Source organism: Medicago truncatula, chromosome 5 (genome assembly GCF_003473485.1).
Source record: "Medicago truncatula cultivar Jemalong A17 chromosome 5, MtrunA17r5.0-ANR, whole genome shotgun sequence".
NCBI classification, from domain to species: domain Eukaryota; kingdom Viridiplantae; phylum Streptophyta; class Magnoliopsida; order Fabales; family Fabaceae; genus Medicago; species Medicago truncatula.
In genome coordinates, this window is record NC_053046.1 from 42,383,668 (window position 1) to 42,402,883 (window position 19,216).

Genomic DNA, 19,216 nt, shown 5'->3' on the forward strand with positions numbered 1-19,216 from the left:
AATGATCACATCACTATATGCATCATCTATATATGTAATTTAATAAATGAGACTTATTAATCTTTATCCAATAAAGATTATCACATATATTGATCTATCCGAATTATTGATGTCCTACTCACAATAATCATACGATCAAAAACAATTTAGATTAAAAATAATAAAAGACTTGTTTCTCATTATCATAATCTCTATCATGATAACAAGTCTATAGTTTTAATCAAGGACGTTATCAAATTAACCATTTCACTAAACAATAAATAAGATAATGAATATTTATTAAGTCTAAAATTGATTACATAATTGATTGGATCTTTGGCATCTCCAACAATGGTGGGGAAGGAAAGAAAGCTTTTAGGTGAGATCTAACAAAAAGAAATTCCTCTCGATAAAAAAACACGGGAATAAGAATGAGGGAAAATCATGAGAATAAGTTGTCACTATTTCCTAAAAGAAAATATTGTCAACATTTTTGTCAAAAAACAAATTCTCAATATGACATTTATATGCATCCCCTTTATAAATTGTTATATATAGATACATATAAATTCCTAAAAAAAATGCACATAAATAAAATATCCCTTAACATATAAATGATCTATATATTGTGGAGAGTGGCAGAATATGAAGAGCTTTCTTGGGTGGGATGCTGATCTAGTCGGCATGTCTGAGTTCTTTTTGATGTTTTTGTCACTCTTGCTTTGTCCAAAAAAAATATAAATGACCATATATTAAGATGATTTTGTTCAAGTTTGGAATTGAAAACAATTTTAAAGGGTTTTAGTCGGCTCCGTTTCCGGTAGGAGGTCTGAATAGGTCACCTACCGTAGGAGACATGGCTATTTTTTTTTTTGGCAAAATAAATATGAACCATTGGATAAAAGTAAATTAACTTTGGATCAAAATGCTTACTATATACCTCCCACACCGAATTACTTTCTTTTATTCTAAATTACTCTTCTCTTTACTTCTAAATTACTCTTCTCTTTTATTCTAAAAAAAAAAAAAAACAGTCATGTCTCCATCATTATCATCGTCGTCCATAACATCATCATGGTTAGACTTAGAGACATAATCTCGGCGCCGTTTATGGTAGGAGACTTGAATAGGTCTCCCACGGAAGGAGACATTAAAAAAGACTGTTTTTTTTTTTTTATAACAAAAATGACATGTGTTGCGGTTAGATTGACGAAGAACATTGATCTTACCATAATCTTTCTACACTATATATTTTTTTTTTCATTTGGTAGATCTAAGAGAGAGACGTGTACTGTAGCAACTCCATTGCTGTTGCTGCACTTTCTGTTGATTGATATACCTCCAGCATAAATCGTCGTTTTTTTTCCAACACCAACACATCTTTTTTTGTTCTTTTTATTCTATTTTCATTCGTAATTTTCCATTGACAAGTTTGTGTTCACATCTGAACTTAAACACCATCCCTCTCCGTATCTGAGTTCTGTGAGATTTTCCATTCCGATTTTGATTGTTTTGTTGTGTAACATTTAGTCTGGCGACAGATTTAATCACTTTCATCTGAGTTTAGTGATGAATATGTGAACTTTGGGTTGAATGAATTGAATAATTGAGAAATCAATATTTTCTGCAATTTTGTTTTCAGGTGAATTAGATTAAATGAAATTTGAGTTTAATGAATGTTGTTTTCTGCAACTTTGGGTTGAATGGATTGGATTAAGATTTCCAAAAATTCGTCGTGGTTGTTGTGATTTTCCGGCGCATTGTCGTTGTGATTTTCCGGCGGCAGTGCATCGCGTTGTTGTTGTTGGGCGAGTAAGAGATATGGAGAGGGAAAGAGAAAGATGATGGAACATAGTGTGAAAATAATCTAATGTTTAAAGAGTATGATAATACTATGGTCTTCAAAAGTTTTCAAACACATCCAATGGTTGACATCAATTTTGTAAAAAAAAAAAAAAAAAAAAAAAGTCAAGTCACCTACGGTAGGAGACCCATTGAGGTCATGTACCGTAGCCTGAGCCGTTTTAGTCAATATAACCTAGTTTATCGGATGAACTCGTACTTAAGACTTGTTTGAATAAACAACTTTTTTTTTTTAAGGAAAAAATTCATTGCTTTTCATTAGCTATCAAGTCTCGAATACATGACGGTACATCATCATAAACGTGGGAGCTAGCATGAGATGGGGCTACCCTAGCTAATTCATGAGCGACCCCATTGGCTTGCCTCCTATTGAACTCGACATAAGAGTTCTGAAAATTACAATCGAACAACTGTCTATAAGCCTAAATAATACAACCTAGTTCACTGCTATCACCTAGGTTTGAATTAAAATGTTCAACAACAGAATAATACTTACCATATTAACCACGTATGTATAAGTTTGCATAGATTATTTTTATAGCATAAGATAAAAGAATGTTAAATTATTTTTTTTATACGTTATAAGTTGTTTTTATAAGCTATATTGAGAAACTTAGTGAAAATAAGTGAAAAAAATTGATGAAAATTGACGTAGCTTGTTTTCAAAAGTTCTACAAAACTAGCCTACAGTTTTATAAAGGGTTGTCGTCAATATAAATGTATGACCTAGCGTCAGATGAAGTCACACACACGTACAGCCATGCAAGTCACTTATTAAAAAAAAAAAAAAAAAGAAGCACAAATTCAACAATAGTAAGGACCAACAATTGAAACGAGGATTTAAGTTCAACTTCATGATTCACTTGCCAAGGAAAAGGGACACTTGCCAGCAGAGGTTCACTTGTGAAAGAAAAGGTCATTTTGAACAGAAAAACTTTACATACAGCTGTGCAATTCGTTATTAAAGAAAAAAGAAAGTGAATTAGTAAAATCTATATGAATATCCGATTCAATTAGTAAAATTAAATATTTATTCTTAAATTATTCAGTGTTTGGCATTCCGACTGCTCCTACTTCAAATAAGTGTATTTCGGATGATAAGCAAATTAATCAAGCTCAATCAATCATTACATATCCTTTCAAGTTCAAACTATTCGCCGAGAAAAGAACACATCTCCTAGGATAACAATGTTTCGTCACCATCAAGTTCTTCAAAAAAAAAAATGCTGATAAAAACTGCAAGGAACCTAAATAAAAGCGAAGGAGGGTGCATATCTTATCTACATGGTGCAAGAAAATCATGATACTCAGATGTCTTATCAAGATGTAGGATAAGCTCCCTTGTTGCGCTTTTTCAAAGACTCCGAGAAAAAAGAGAAAGCTTCTTTCAATTCATTTGGAAGAGGGAGTTGAAGGGGGAGTACAAGGGGAGGTCGTGCATTGTGCTGCACCCCTGTTTTCCAGGACATGGGAAGTGCAAGTGCTGGCTGCTGTTTGTTTAGCCCTTCCATAATAAAAGAGAATGCCCCAAAAGTGAGGCAACTCCGCAGAAGATCTTGTGGTGCACCTGAAGAATACTAGAGGATAAGTCATGATGACCAAACAAGTACAAAAATGAAACTCACAATATATTTAGGTAAACAATGAAATGAATTTTAACAACATCAATGATTAGAACTTTGAAGGCAATTGACTCAACAAAGTTTGCATTTCCTTTTTTCCCTTTGCTTGACGGTGATGACAAAGTTCTAAAAATTAAGAGTCTATGCAAGATTGGGAGGGGGTTAAAAGATCGTAACTTGAGGATCGTAAGATCCCACTAGTACGAAATGGTATACTATAAACACACACATAAGCACACAAATTAGACAAATGCTAATGCGTGCCCTAAGGGTGCATGTTAAGGTACTCAATATAGAAATATTGTCTTAAGATTCATGCATTTCATTTTTTTTAAAGTTAAAAAGTTAATTTTTTCACTGCACAATTTCTACTTTTGGATTCCTTAACAAGGGCATACATTGGCAATACCCTAAAAATTATCGTAGATAGAGACAATAACCTCTAAATTATAAGAAACAGAGGATAATTCACAAGTTGAAGTCATTTATAGAACAGAGGTTGAAGTCACTGAACTGAAACAGAGGATGAAGTAACAAAAACAGAGGAACCACAAGCAAGAAACAGAGAAACAAGGGAAAGTGGGAGGAGGTGGTATTGCTAGTGGAAAAACAAAGCGGTGTCGCAGCCGCTGGTGGAGGAGAGGTAGCATCACTGTCGCACAGGGAAGAGGTGTCATTTTTATTTATTTTATTTCTCTTTTTTAAATTTAAAACCTGAATTTTTTATAAACCAGACCCAGACTACTTCAATTTTGAAAAATTGGGATTTTTGTGATCCCACCATTGCGATCCAAAGGCACTTCAGCAAGTTAAGGACTTCTTGAATCCTAGAATCAGGCGATCCTAGGCTTCAACTAGAGATTCCACCACCACTGGATGGTGGGTTCCACAGTGGAATACAACTAAAAAATAGCCTCGCCCACCAATAAGGGACTGTATTACAGCTATTTAAGGCATGTGCGTGTGTATGATATCAAGAATGAAATACGTAAATGTATATGTTCATGAGAAGTCATATTCCCTTTACCCCTCTTTCTTTATACGTCAATAAGGTGGAACAAGTTTCAAAGAAAGGGAAAAATAATCAATTTATTTAAAAGTTAAAAGAATACCCGGAAAACTTAGAGCAAGTCCCGTGCAACATCCAGCTACTCCAGCGTTAATGACTGCATATATGAAAGTATAGACATAATCAGGGGACAAACGACCGTTTTTAAAGCAAAAATGCTTTTATAGTTCAATATTGCATACCATCATCCTTTCCTCGAAGTCTCTTCAAGATGCAAACGACCAAACTTTGAACTCCAGAGAAAACTGCAAATGTCTAACAAAGCAAAGAAAAACTATTATTTAAGCGCAAAATTGAAGCATGTAACAACATAGGATATATTGATTCTATACAAAGATTAACAAAGTAGACAACAAGCAATCACGGAAAAAGTTATCTAGATTTTCAATGTACCTTTGCAGAAGACCCTGCATCTGCAAAGGATCCTTTAAAACCTTTCTTCTTAAACAATCCAGTACCTAAAACACACCCATTACACGCATCCTTAGGCATAATAATCAGAAAACACCAGCTAATTGAGGTATCAAAAGTCAAACTTCTCAGATACACACTGAACATAACATCTTAGTCCGAAAATAAGAGGAACAACAACAACAGCAAGGCCTTATCCCACTAAGTGGGGTAGGCTACATGGATCAAATGATGCCATAACGTTCTATCATATGTCATAGTTATAAAATAAGAAGAATTAATCCTAAATGCTTTTTCTTGTTAAATTTAAGCTAAGATCACTAACTTACTAGACAAATTCAGTGCCTTGTTCTCAATCACATTTAACAAAACAGATACCATCTTGCCACTTTTTTTTACTTTTAAAACAAACTATGTATATGTTTTTGGTTGGACATATGACAAACATTGTCTGAAAGGAGCTTCATTATTTTGTTAAACTGATTCAAGTAAAATTGAGTTTGAATGAAGTGAAATTGTGTTTGGATGTCTTTTTTAATTCTAAAAACAAAATTGATATAAAAATAAAACTCAACATAGATTTTCACCCCAATTCCAAACAAAACAATTATTATATATATCAGTGCAAAATGAACCAATCAACTATCGAAAACCAAACCATATAAGAAGCAGTTTCACTTCTTTAACAACAATAAGCTTTGCAGCACGGACACTTCTGATCAAAAGTGTGTGACGGTGTCCGACACGGACACACAGCATGTGTGATTTCATTGTATAATGTCATTTTATCAAAATTTTGTAGGCGTGAACATGTCAGTTTCGTGTCCGGTGTGTCGGTGTTCAATAGATAATAAGAACAAATCAAAACCAATATTCCAAGCATTGAAAATGAATGTATCACACCTACACACACTATAAGATGTAAACACTAAACCCTTGATTAAAACGGAAAATTGAAAATTCAAACTAAAAGAGGCATAATTAAGAAGTAATCGGTGAAACAACACAACTTCAAGCACTGAAAAATGAACATAAACACTAAACCCTTAATTAAAACATGAAAATTAAAAACAAAAACTGAATTAGTAATAATTAAGACTATAATTAGTGAAAGCTGATAGTGAATTGAAGAGAAAGACCGTATCCAAAAACGGAGCCCATTAAAGCGCCACCGGCGGAATCAATGGCGAAACGGACAAGACAGACGGATGGAGCGGCGGGAACGATGGCGGAGTTGGGAGAATTGGGAACGGAAGAGTCGGAAGAATCTTCGTCATGAGGTGGTGTCACACCGTCGGAATCCGCCGTCGCCATTGCTCTACTACTGTTGCTGTTTTGGTTTTCGTTTTTGATGTGTTGTGGAGTAGTTACCTATGCGTTATCTCTTTCAATTTTCAAAGTTTCTCTACGACGTCGTTTTTGTTCCCTCACAGTAACTACTTTTTTACAGTTTTATCCATAACTGTTACTCACTTTAGTCTTGGTCCAACTTGAGAATTGCCGTCGACACATTACATAAGGCTGAGGCACACGAGTAAAATACGATTTTGTCCTCTCGACAATTAATTGTCGAGGAATTCAATAACCGGCTGCAGTTAACTGCCGAGGAAAACCTCGGTAGTTAACTGTCGAAAATTTATTATAAGAACATAACAGACATAGAAGATTTCAAAACTTTATTGTTACGTTTTTTGAGCTCCTACGTACGATTTTGAGCAATTTCAAGCCATTTTAAGCCAATTTCAATCACAAAAATAAGTAAGTTTTTTAAATCCTATTGCATTGTTGTTTTGTGGTCGAATTGTTTGTTTGTTTTTTTTTTGTTAAATTTTGATTATATAGATTTTATGATTTTATGATATGTTAGGATAGTTTAGGTTAGAATGATTAGAATTCTTAGAGAACTTTTATTGAATTGTTAGGTTTAGGTTTTGATGAATCGTTGTAGAATTGATAGAATTGTTTAGGTTTAGGTGTATGTTTTGATGATAGTTTAGGTTTAGGTTTAGTTTTTGATTTTACGATTTTATGACATTGTTGTTTAGTTAGATTTTGATCGCCATTTTTTTTAATGTTGATATGTCTCAGAATCAGAATTAGGGTAACGTTCAGGGTGATGAGAAGAACAAAGAAAAATCGGCTATGACATGGCACATAATTGTTTGTGATGGTTCCGAAAAAAAAAATGGTTCGAAGGTGCCGGTGTACAATCACTTGAGGTTGAGGAGGAGTGGGAGGACACACTTATCGAATGTTGGAGTCCTGCCGATTAACAAGTTTGAATTACCCTATCCAAAATAAAACAATTGTTGCAGTTGGAATATGCATTCCAACTACAACAATTATCTTACCTTTACATTTTTTTTTGCCATAGTATAAATCTCTGGTTAGTGCTTTGAAATAATACCACCAATTTCAAGCATACAAAGAACATGCATGAAGTCCTCCTTAAAAAAACAATATATATATAGGGACTAATTACCACCAAAGATGCTAGCAAAATATCATTAATATTAGGGACTAATTGCCAAAATATCATTAATGTTAGGGATTAATTACCAGTTTAGGAATAAAATAGGCTTATCAGTCAATTTAACGTACAAGGATGCTTCATGTAGAGCTGTCAAAACGGGCTTCGGGTTTTATCGGGCTGGGCCAAAAAACCCGGTTGGAAAACGGACTTAAAATATACTACCCGAGCCCGGCCCTACACGGGCCGCGGGCTAACGGGCCGGTCCGTATTAAAAATTACATTTTTTTTTATATAAAAAGTACTATAAAATACTCCTATAGATTTTTTTTATAAATAAATTTTTAATATGTTTAAATAATGTCTAGCACAAAAATAAATTGTAAACATTTTCATACACTAGTCGTAAACTAAAACGGCGAGAAAAACAATTTTAAATAAATTAGATATGTTATGTTTATAGATAAATATTTACTTCCCTAAAAAAATGTTATAGATATTTATATATTTGATCTTTAAAATTATAAACAACGAAACGAGTAAATATAATTTTATATTACATTCATATGTGTTAATTCATTGAATTTTCACTTTTATTTTTTACTTTGATAATCAACTAAGTAAAGAATTATTTGAAAAATATATATAATTTATATGATTTTTTTGTTATGCGGACTAACAGGCTACCCGCGGCCCGTTCGGGCTAGCCCTAACAGGTACCCGGCTCTTTAGGGCCGGGCTAAAAAGCCCTATTAAAATGCTCAATATTTAAGGCCCAAGCCCTATAATTAATCGGGCTAAACGGACCGGCCCGTTTTGAGAGGTCTAGCTCTGATATATTTTTTTGACAGGTTCATCTTAACATGTTTTTTCACCTGAATTAATCTCTCTACCTCGGTGCCTTTTTGTTCGACCGGGAGAAAAAAAAAACAAAAAGCTTGTAAGTTTTAGTTTCTTTCGTACTTCTAGATAATATATACTCCATCAATGTAACTTCTGCACAACCAGAAAAGTTAAAGCAGTAAAAACAATCATTCCATCAATGCTATTACTATACCTAAAGAATCCAAGTTGCACAAACCAATTGTTCACACTGCCTAAAGAATACAATGATTTAAACGAATACAAATAATATAAAGTAACGAATACAAAGAATATAAAGTGATCTATTTATGAATGAATACATTTTGATCCAAGTAGGATCAAATTCAAACTCATCGGCTACTAATCGAATCAACAACTGTCAAATTATTAATAATGCTCTTGATAGATTGCTCCAAATTCAGCTCTCCATGCCTGATCATCATCCTGATTGTGACGAGTTGTATTGTTCTGTGCCACATCAGAATCCTCTCTATATAGCTGTTTCAATGCAGACTCTGGTAATTTGCTCTCTGCAAGGTACTGCTTCATGGTAATCAGCTCCATCTTGTGCTTTCTTTTGAGTTTATCCATTTGCTTTTTTAGCTTTTCGTTATCTTGTTGCACTTTTGTAAAATTATCCTGCACAAGAAATATAAAATCATGAAAGTTTCCTCCACTGAAGTTGCAACCAGAGATTTTGTTACTAAAGAAATTAAGAAGTTATCCTGCACTTTTGTAACTCAAAAATAAGATGTGATTTTACCTCTGCAACAGAAGCTGCATGTTCAGCTTCTCTGAGTCTGACAAGTAGTTCTCCAGCTGCATGAACAGCTTCTGCAGTGTCCCTAAGTTGAATCTTGAGACTTGTGTTCTCCTTTTTCAAGAATTTTGCTTCTCTTTCCCTCTCCACCCTTAATGCAGAAAGCTCAGCAGCGAGCGATTTGGCAAAGCGAGCATGACCCCTTTTTCCAGCCTTTGCTGCCGCCTTCTTCACCTCGGCTATGCCATGCATTATAGCATTGTGTTTTGCAACCAAATCGTTATACTTTTCTTGGAGGTCAACATAGTGTTCTACCATTCTAGCATGTCCAAGAACTGATCTTTTCAGTGCATCATCTAACTCCTCGGTGCACATCTTCTCTAACCTCAATTCCTGCTCAACCCTCTCTGCCCTCTGCCGGTTGGCCTCAAGATCAACTCTTAGTTCATCAGTAAGACAAATCCACTCGCTTTCCATTTCTGTCCATCTCTCTCTTTCTTTCTCTAGCTCTTCCCCACCATTATTATTAGGAGAAAATACACCACTTTTTCTCAATTGAATGGATCTTGACATTAACGAAGATCTCAGTTTGTCAGTGGACATTTTAACTGGTGCATCACTGTATAATTGCAGCTTGCTTCTCAGATTCTGAATTTCCTTGAGTAGTTCTTCCTTCTCGGTAGCATCGAAAGAGATGCTTCTTTGAGTTAGTTCTTCCCGGACTTCTTTGATTTCATATTTTTCTTCTAAATCACAGTCTGAGGAAGTGCCCCTCGGAAGCTGCAAAAAATAAAAGTAAATGATAAGGGTCAGTTTCAAAGATTTAAAGTTTAAACGGCTATAACTTTATATTGTAGATTACAAACAAGCAAGGACCTTGTATTCTTCTGCATCTTCAGCCTGCTTGCTGCTTTCTTTACCATACACAACAATGGAGTTTAGTTCTTTTTCTCCTTTAAGTTTCTCCACCTGAACAAATTCAAATAAAGTGTCAGCAGGCTGAAATAAAAACTACAGACATAATTTATGAGTCAACAATCCTCATACCAATTGATTTAGTTCATCGATTCTAACTGCTTGCTCCTTGCAAACATTCTCAAGCTCCTTTTCTCTCGTGATTTCTTTTTCCATAATACTCTCCAAACCCTTGAAGAAGAAAAGAATAGTTACATGAGTTTAACACAAAACTATTGAAGAATGTTACAGAAATTAAGTCAAGACATACCTTTGGAGCCTTATCTGTCAGTCCATCCGGATTTCCTGATTCGGCTGTGTCAATGCTACCTGGAACCTCATTGGAATCCTGATCACATATTATTTTGCGGCAATAACCACAAAGCAATGTAGCAGTTCTTTCATCAATGGAATATTTCTTCTGTTGGATTGTTTGATCAGAAGAATCACCACAGCTTAAGCGCCCAAAAGAGAATGAAGTTGAGGATTTGTTCAATAATGAGTTCCGCTGATGAGAATCAATTATCTGTAATCCCCTCTTAAGGCTTGCTGCCAAGGACTCAGTCGGACCTGGAAAAACATTGCTTGATCTTAGTGAGGATCTCATAAGTTCATCCTTTGTAAATGACTTCCCCAACAAATCCTTATTGGAACTTGAATTATCCTCCGCCAGTTTGTTTGAACTTCCAAGACAACTAGATGAAAAGGCCACACTCTTCCTCTGTAAATTCCTGATTTTTGGAGACTCAGAAAGTTGTGGTTCCTCAAGAAGCATTGGAGATCGAATAGATGAGCTGACTGAAATGCTATCTCTAAATGAAGATCTAATGGCCCTTGAGGTGTTGTTGACTGATGCATACAAGGTGTTATCATCACTGTCCTCATGACAAAGCTTGATAAATTCTTCTCCCAAACATACTTCCTCTTTTTCACTTTCATCACCTTCCTCAACAGAATAATACTGGACACAATCTTCACTGACAGATATATCAATAGGATTTCCTTCGCATGAACTATAAAACTCATCAATTTGCTGGCGTAATTCCTTTACGTCCTCCTCATTCACATTCACCTCTTCATCAGTATCATTATCATCAATGTTAGGTATGAGTAGAGAGCGGTTTAAGCTGACCCTCAAATTATTGAGGCTTTCGCGTACATTCTGTACATGGAAGTATCCATTTCTACTCCCATCTGAGCTTCGAACATCAGCCTTTGCTCTAATAAGTTCTTCCTGTACCAGACAAAACACAAGTTACAATTTTCAGATTTGCAAGTATCCTTTATAAATTATTTCAATTGAAGTTAGGGAGATGAACAATACCTTCAGCTGTCGGATTTGATCACTCAAATCATTAACATCATCCTCCTTTATTTCATTGATAACAGGCTCATTTTGAATTAATCTTACTCGCTGTCCAAATCTGAGTGTGCGCAGTGTTTCACTATTATTCCTACAATACAATCAACAAGTGCAATCTTTACATCTAGAAATGAAATATACATTATTTATGTCATTAGGCTTAAAAACAAATAATCAATATTGTTCAATTTAGATACATACCTGTTATCTGGGTAGATGGAACAGATTACTGAGAGTTTGGCATTTCCACCGAGTGATTCATGTAGTAAACGGGTTAAACAAGAGCTTCTGTTTGGAACTTCTGCTTTTCCCAAGCGAGGTTCTTTAGTCAAAGCATCTACTAAGTGCCTACGTCAATGAAATTAAACAGTTAAAAAGAATGAAAGAAGTAAAATAAGACCAAGATATTAATTTCAAACATCAACTAATGGTATCCTTACCCAAGCTGTGATAAGGATTTCTTTATATTTCTTGTTTCCCTTAGACAATGTCTGCCTGCGCCATCAACTTTGTTCCTGTCTTGCCCAGCAACATCAATAAGGCTAATTCGGCTACTTTTTGAACTACTGAAACCATTTGTTGAGGTTCCCTGCAACATGAATCAATAAAAATCAGACATAGCAAACAACTAATAGTGAAAATTAACAATTAAAGTTGTCTTCAATCTTGAATAATAGAAATGACTGTATCCATAGAGAATCATGTTAAACAGAATTATACTGCCAATACCTTACACCAAGACTCAATCACAAAAGTGAAAATAATATGCGATCTAGAGCTCTTAGAATTTAAGGTTGTTGCTCCAACTTTTCTGCTAGAGAGACCCTGCAGCATATAAAGATCAAATCAATTAAGCTGAAAATTTTGCATATTCAATTTTCAACAATATTTGTTTTCATGCTTCCCTTGTCCCTACCTTAATCAGAATTTGTGTGACTTCATCATAGCTAGTGACATATTCCTCACTCAGATTCTCTAAGGACAATGCATTTTTTGAGTCAACCTTCATCTGTGATAATTTGGACCAAGCCATAATAAGCATGCAGCAATGAAAGCAAAAGTGGAAGTGAATAATGGTTTAATGACAAAACCGTACCATAAAGGTAGCCATATGTGCTTACCTCAAGGTTCCGCTGGGTTGGATCAAGTAAATCCCCAATTTGTCCGTTGTATATCTGTTTCAAACAAAAAAAAAAAAAAAAAGAGCATTATCATATATATGAACAAGGGAACAACACCCAAAGCTTGCCACATTTTTAGAAATTACATAAAGAATTACCTCAAGAAAACAACACCGACACTGATAATTGAACTGTTTCCCTTCAGACATACCCTGCTCCTAATATATTGATCCGAAAAACAGTCAAAACTAAAAAAAACAGAAGACAAACTTCCAAGCATTAGAAATTTAAGTAGGAAATAAAACATACTTTTTCAAGCTCAGAAAACAACATTTGGAAGATCCGAGGTACAATTCCTTTGTGACTTTGAGGTGAGGGCTCCTCAAACATGGCACTTGGGGGACCCCACATTGTATATGTCTTTCCACTTCCAGACTAGCAAAGAGTCAAAAAAGAATAAACCTCCATCTCATTAGTCCATCAAATATACCAAACATTTTTTCCCTACTAAAAGGTTGAAACAATACAGCAAACATCAAATAGTAGTACCTGGCCATATGATAGAATTGAAGTGTTGTAACCAGCTAAAGCATTTCTAACCAAAGGAACACCAACTGACTGAAAAATATCTTCCTGAACAAAACAAACAACAGAAACTTAACATAAATTACACTTACCATCCTTCTCTTACAACTTAATTATGAGTATCTATCAAGCAACAACATTGAATCAACGAAGTAAAAACCACAAAATGTTTCTGATTAGGAAACAATTACTTTAATCCTATGATAGAAAATTATGGAAAGAAAAAACCAATCATAAATTCATTGAATCAAAGAAGGTAAGTTACAAGTTGCTTCTGATTAGGAAACAAGTACATCAATCCTATGATATTAAACAATGGATAGTAAAAAAAACACCATAAATAGCTAACAGTGAAGTAAAGTAGTTTACCTGACTTGTGTTGGTATCAAAAATTGAATCAAATTGAAATTGCCTACCCCCAACACACAATGTATCAGAAGAAACCTTCTTAACAGTTTCATCTCCTATTCCAATGTTGACAGTAGGTCTAATTCGTACCACAACCTGTTTCAAATTCAAATCTAAATCATAAGCATAAATTGAAACAAAAAACAGTGATTTATGATTTTATTTGTATACCCATATTTTGAGCAAAATTAGAAAGAGTACCAAAAAGAAAGTGATTTTTAGACATAGTCATTTCTGGGTTTACACATTAAAGCTTCAATGTACGAAAATTAAGCAGAAAAATGAAAAATTTGAAAAATGATACTTACTTTCACTGATGGGTCTGAGTCAAGAGGGGTAATTGAAATTGGGGGTTTGGACTGTGATTGTTTGGTTGTGATTGACAATGACTTTTGAGGGTTGATCTGAATGATGTTGGGATCTGTGGGAGGAGTATTTTCTGTATCTGGATTTGGGAATTTAGGGTTTGAAGTTGATTTTCTCTTGGAAGAGAATGATCTAGGAAGAAGATTTCTGATAGATGAAGTAGAAGACATTGTTTTGATGAGAGAGAGAAATGTAGAATTTTAGAGAGAGAGAGAGAGAGAGAGTTTCAAATTGAAATTTTAGAGAGAGAATATTACAGAGAATGGTGTTGTTTTTGAGTTAAGAATTAAGAATGAAGAAAGTGAAGTTGTGAATGGATGATAAGAGAGGAAGCTTGGATTCAAATGGAGATGACCGTTGCAAAAGAATAAGGGTAATAAATGAAATGACTAAACAGTCCCCTTTTCCTAAAGTAAGCTTATGTGGAATATATTGAGTAAATAGTAAATTACCTCATGAAATAGTAAGTTTCATCAACTACCTCCTAAAATTAATGAAATGTCAATTACTCCCCTGAAATTGCACAACGTTAATCAATTTACCCCCTCCGTCAAATTTTTCTGTTAGTAAACATGACGTTTTGCAAATACCCCCTGAAGTTTTACACTTATGTGCAAAATACCCCCGAACTTGAAAATTTATATATTATTTTCTTATCCTTAACTCAAAGATATTAAAGACAAGCAATTAACAGTTAACTTTAATACTTTAATGGCTCTTTCATTTTTACAGGGGTATGTTATTTTATTTTGATTATGTTATGCCATTTGGTTGTTCAATTCTCCATAAATTATGACTTATTTAAATAAAGACACGCCAATTCACAACAAAGTAAGTTAGAGACACTCATTCATCATAAATAATTAATTCTAACAGTTTCTTAAGATAAGTTTGAATAAAATTATTCTATCTTAAAAATTAAACTAAACATGTATTTTGCTAAAGTAATATGAAGTTATTAATTATGCGTTATTTTTAGAGGATATATTCTTATTTTAAGCTTAAATATTAAAGTTAACTGTTAATTGTTTGTCTTTAATATCTTTTGAATCAAGATAAGAAAAAAAACATATAAATTTTTAAGTTTGGGGGGCATTTTGCACATAAGTGCAAAACTTCAGGGGGGGTATTTGCAAAACTTCATGTTCACTGACAGAAGAATTTGACGGAGGGGGTAAATTGATTAACGTTGTGCAATTTAAGGGGTTAATTGACGTTTTGTTAATTTCAAGGGGATAATTGACGAAACTTACAATTTCAGGGGGGTAATTGACTATTTACTCGGAATATATTTATTGGATCTTGGTGTCAAATTAATTTGCACCGACCGTCCATCAATGATTAAAGAGTAATTTGAACAACCATTTGCTAACAACTTTTATGACAACCTCCTTTTTCTCTCTTCTTATTGGTCAAAAACAATAGAGAGAGAAAAGGAAGAGAGAGAGTAAGAATATAATGTGACTCTGAGAGAGAAAGTTGTTAAAATATGGTTGTATAAATATCATTTCTCATGATTATTTTATTTTTTTAAAAGAAATCAATGATTAAATTCTATCACGTCGATACCGTGATTTTTAAAATTGAGATTAATGAGAAAGAGTAAATACATCTATTTTACAATGAGTTTAATTCACATCACGATTAGTGCAACAAAATTATTTTTTTTCATCAAGTAGTTTAGTGGTTAGATTCACACACATGAAGCAGTGAGAAATGGGTTCGAACCTCGACCCTTACATAAATTATTTTTGGTAGCCACCAACTGAGCCACACTTACGAGATAGTGTAACAAAGTTGTACATATACATAAAATAATGTGTTATTACATTAATTGAATTAAAAATATACAATATGATTTATCATATCTCATCAATAGATGTGATGACATATTATTTGATAAATGTGTAAAACCTTTGTAAAATATACGAAGTAATTTCGATTAAAATTGATAGTATATCCAAATTAAATCAATTAAAAAGATGGTTTTTTTTCCTTTTAACTTTCCATAGTCAAAACTTGTGTGTTACAAGCTGTTGATAATTTGTGTGTTGGTGGATGTGGCTACCCTGAGACGGCGGATCATCTTTTTATTCAGTGTACTTCATTTGGGCAGGTCTGGTATCTTGTGTGTCAGTGGCTTGGTATACCTTGCGTTTTTCAGGGCTCGGTTAAACGACACTTTCTTCAGTTTAGTCAGATGGCAGGGATGACGCGTCCTTCTCATGATTTTTTGAAGGTTATTTGGTTGACTTGTGTTTGGGCAATCTGGAAGGAGAGAAATAACTGTGTTTTCAATATGTTGGTTACCAATCCTATTACCATTTTTGAAAGAGTGAAGTTGTTGTCTTTTCTTTGGCTTTCGTCCAACGTGGCTAGTTTCTCGTTTGGTTTTCATGATTGGTGGCGATATCCACGGTTTTGTATGGGTATTTTGTAATCTCATGTAGCTTTCAACTTTTTTGGCATCACTTTTAGGTGCTTTTGTTTGTAACAGACTTTAGGTGTTCTTTCACTTTTGCACACCTTGTGCAGGGTGATTCACCTTTCTTTTGAGTAATATATCCCATTTTGATTTGTTCAAAAAAAAAAAAAAACATTGTATTCTTAAAAAAATAAAAAAAATTATATTTTAAACATAAGCATACATTATAAATTGTTTTTTTTACAACATACATTATAATTGTTATATGTAATTTTTAATATATTTTGGAAACATATAATGATTTTTTAATTTTAAAATTCAATAAAATTATATTTATTTATTTAAGTGATTAAATAATTATTTAACTATTCATCTCTCATGCGACGTTGCATTCAATTCTGGATGGCATGTATATATAATACGAAATAAATAAAAAATCAAATCAAATTTCAAACTTTATGTGTATATAATATATACATATAGTATTGGAAAAAAGAAATCCAAACGGATGGGGGCTCAAGCGCACACAACCTCTAAGATAGAATTTTTCCTTCACATCCTTGTGAAATACTTTGAAAGGAAAAAGTGTGCATAAACTACCTTCTACCTAACAATGTGTTAGCATTGGAATCATGTGGCTATTAATTAATAGGAAGCATTAGTGAAGTACAAAACAAAACATTAGCCACAATAACGAGTGTTAATATATTTGATCATTTGTTCCTGGCCTTACAATGTGCACAAAAATCCCACCACCTCGTTCTATTGTTTATGGTCTTTGGCAGTCAAACCATGTCCATAATGGTTATACTTCGTACAAATGCAAAGGTAAGTTTATCTTGACGATATACAAGTCTTATTTTCTTTTAAATTTGTAATATGTATGTATATATGTATCAAAATATTTGATTGTTTTTTCATATTAATTAAAGTGGTACCCATAGTCATGTTACAATTGTCTTCGAGAGGATTTGAACTCATCTCTTGAGGTTAAAATGTCAAATTCTGCTAGAGAGTTGATTCATTTTTCAAATGTGTGTGTTGTTTATAAAATTATATTAACAATATACTTGTAAATGTTGTTTTGATGGAAAAAAATTAATATTAAAATATATGACATCCTATCTAAAATAATCAATTTTACGAGATAGATTGAATGCGTTTTGAAATTTATATCTCCTTTGAGCATCAAGTGAACATTTGTTTGATGGATGACAAACAAGTAACTAATGTTTGATGTATTGATTAGCCATAGTATATATTGCAAGTTAAATATTAGATTTTTTAAAACTGCAAATGGTTTCATAGTTTGAAAAAAATTAGAATATTAATATAAAATTGATAAATAATAATATAATTAAATCATTCTATTAAATACCAATATTTCAATTTTACCCTCATTAATTTATATCCAATTTGTTTTACATCCTCATGTTGAGTTCAAAAGTCACATAGGCTCTATAGGTGGCATAGTCACATATTGAAAACTCAGCTTTTATGAATTGATACATAGCTTTTATGTGTCGATACATAACAAGCAAATTCTGAATTTTTTCAAAAAAAACACTTCCATGTATCGATACATAGGCTCTATAGATCCGTACATGCTGATATTTTTCAACAAAAATTGCTAAAAACATAGCAAAATTTTAGATATGAAGTTTTTCTTTCCTATCTCATTTTTCACAAATACAAATAGCATTCATGCATCTCTTTTCGTTATGGAATATAAAATTAATAAATAAATATACAAGTTCATTATCTTTATCTTCTTCCTTCTTTCACAAAACACCTAATATTCAAAGACAATGAGGTGTTCAATTGGGTGTTAGCATTATAGCATAGATTAGGGAGATAACGTTCAAAACCATAGGTGTTGTAATTCCTTGTTTTGGATAGGAGATTCTTGGGGATTTTTTTTAGTAAAACCACTAGGGTTTTCCCTCTAAATTTGGGATAAATTTCGGGGTTTAGCACAATGTGTAGCGATTCGGATTTAGCAGAGGCAAAAACTTTTGAGGTATAGTTTCTCGCAAAGGAGTAGTGAACAGAGGATCAATTGGACATCTTGTGGGACTTTATCTTGTTATTTGAAGAAGAAGGGTTTGAAAAGAACAAAGTTCCTCATCATCATCAAGGGTTGAAGAACTTCAATTGAGTTTGATTTTGTTGTAACCTTTTCCTTTTGTATAAATGATTTTGTATGACAATCAATATATCTCAATCCCAATTAGAATGGGGGCAGACGCACCCATAGCGAGGACGATTTGGGAACTACCTAAACTAATTTGTGTGTTTCTTCTGTCTATCTCTTTTACTTTGTGTTGTTATAATTGTGCATAAATTTTTCTGTTTTTGCAACAAAAAATTTATATGGGTTTTATCAATCAACAAAATCAATCTTTTGAGTGATATGAACAAGAAAGATTAAATCTTCACGTGATTTTATTTTTTGCTATTAATTTGTATAATCTTAGTTACAATTATTTCAAACTTGTTTCCTAAAAATAAAAAAGTTTTTCAAACTTAACTTGCAGAAAATTGATATGCCGTAAAGATTGAATCAAAACTTGGTACAAATTGCATGCAAGGTGTTTGTTGAATTGCCCGGACAAATCTTTTTTGTTTTAGTACTGAATTGGAAATTGAATACTCGTGCATATAATCAATAAAAATATTTTTCTATAAACTTTGATTCAATAAATTAGATTGTAATCAAATTAACTTTCTCTAGACTCTAGTTAGTTTGAGTAATTCTAGTTTAATTTTTTAGATTCGTTTATATTCCATATGGATTTAGAAAAGTTTTGTCGCATATGATTCATTCAGAAGCGTTCAAGGTAGTAGAAGGTGTAGAAAAATTCAAATTTGGGATTGATCAAAGAATCTAGCTTGTATTCACGCACCTTCGTCCTCGTTTTCTCCCTTTCGTCTTCTCTCCCACTACATTTTCTGA

General features: G+C 33.2%; 2 protein-coding genes across 2 annotated transcripts; both read right to left on the bottom strand.

Moving 5' to 3' along the window:
* Positions 1-2,850: 2,850 nt before the first annotated feature.
* Positions 2,851-6,324, bottom strand: LOC11425994 (chloroplastic import inner membrane translocase subunit TIM22-2). The gene is made up of 5 exons (XM_003617635.4): positions 6,084-6,324; positions 4,927-4,991; positions 4,716-4,788; positions 4,577-4,630; positions 2,851-3,409 (listed from the first exon to the last, which is right to left on the bottom strand). The coding sequence occupies exons 1-5, from the start codon at positions 6,256-6,258 to the stop codon at positions 3,162-3,164; spliced, it is 615 nt and encodes a 204-aa protein (XP_003617683.1). The 5' UTR covers positions 6,259-6,324; the 3' UTR covers positions 2,851-3,161.
* Positions 6,325-8,427: 2,103 nt separating this feature from the next.
* On the bottom strand, positions 8,428-14,139 carry LOC11433240 (kinesin-like protein KIN-12F). Its single transcript, XM_003617637.4, has 16 exons — positions 13,778-14,139; positions 13,431-13,565; positions 13,026-13,109; positions 12,786-12,911; positions 12,635-12,694; positions 12,477-12,530; positions 12,272-12,364; positions 12,085-12,180; positions 11,796-11,944; positions 11,557-11,703; positions 11,317-11,446; positions 10,264-11,226; positions 10,086-10,184; positions 9,915-10,007; positions 9,042-9,818; positions 8,428-8,917 (listed from the first exon to the last, which is right to left on the bottom strand). Exons 1-16 carry the CDS (start codon positions 14,003-14,005, stop codon positions 8,666-8,668), a joined length of 3,486 nt encoding a protein of 1,161 aa, XP_003617685.1. The 5' UTR covers positions 14,006-14,139; the 3' UTR covers positions 8,428-8,665.
* Positions 14,140-19,216: the final 5,077 nt, after the last annotated feature.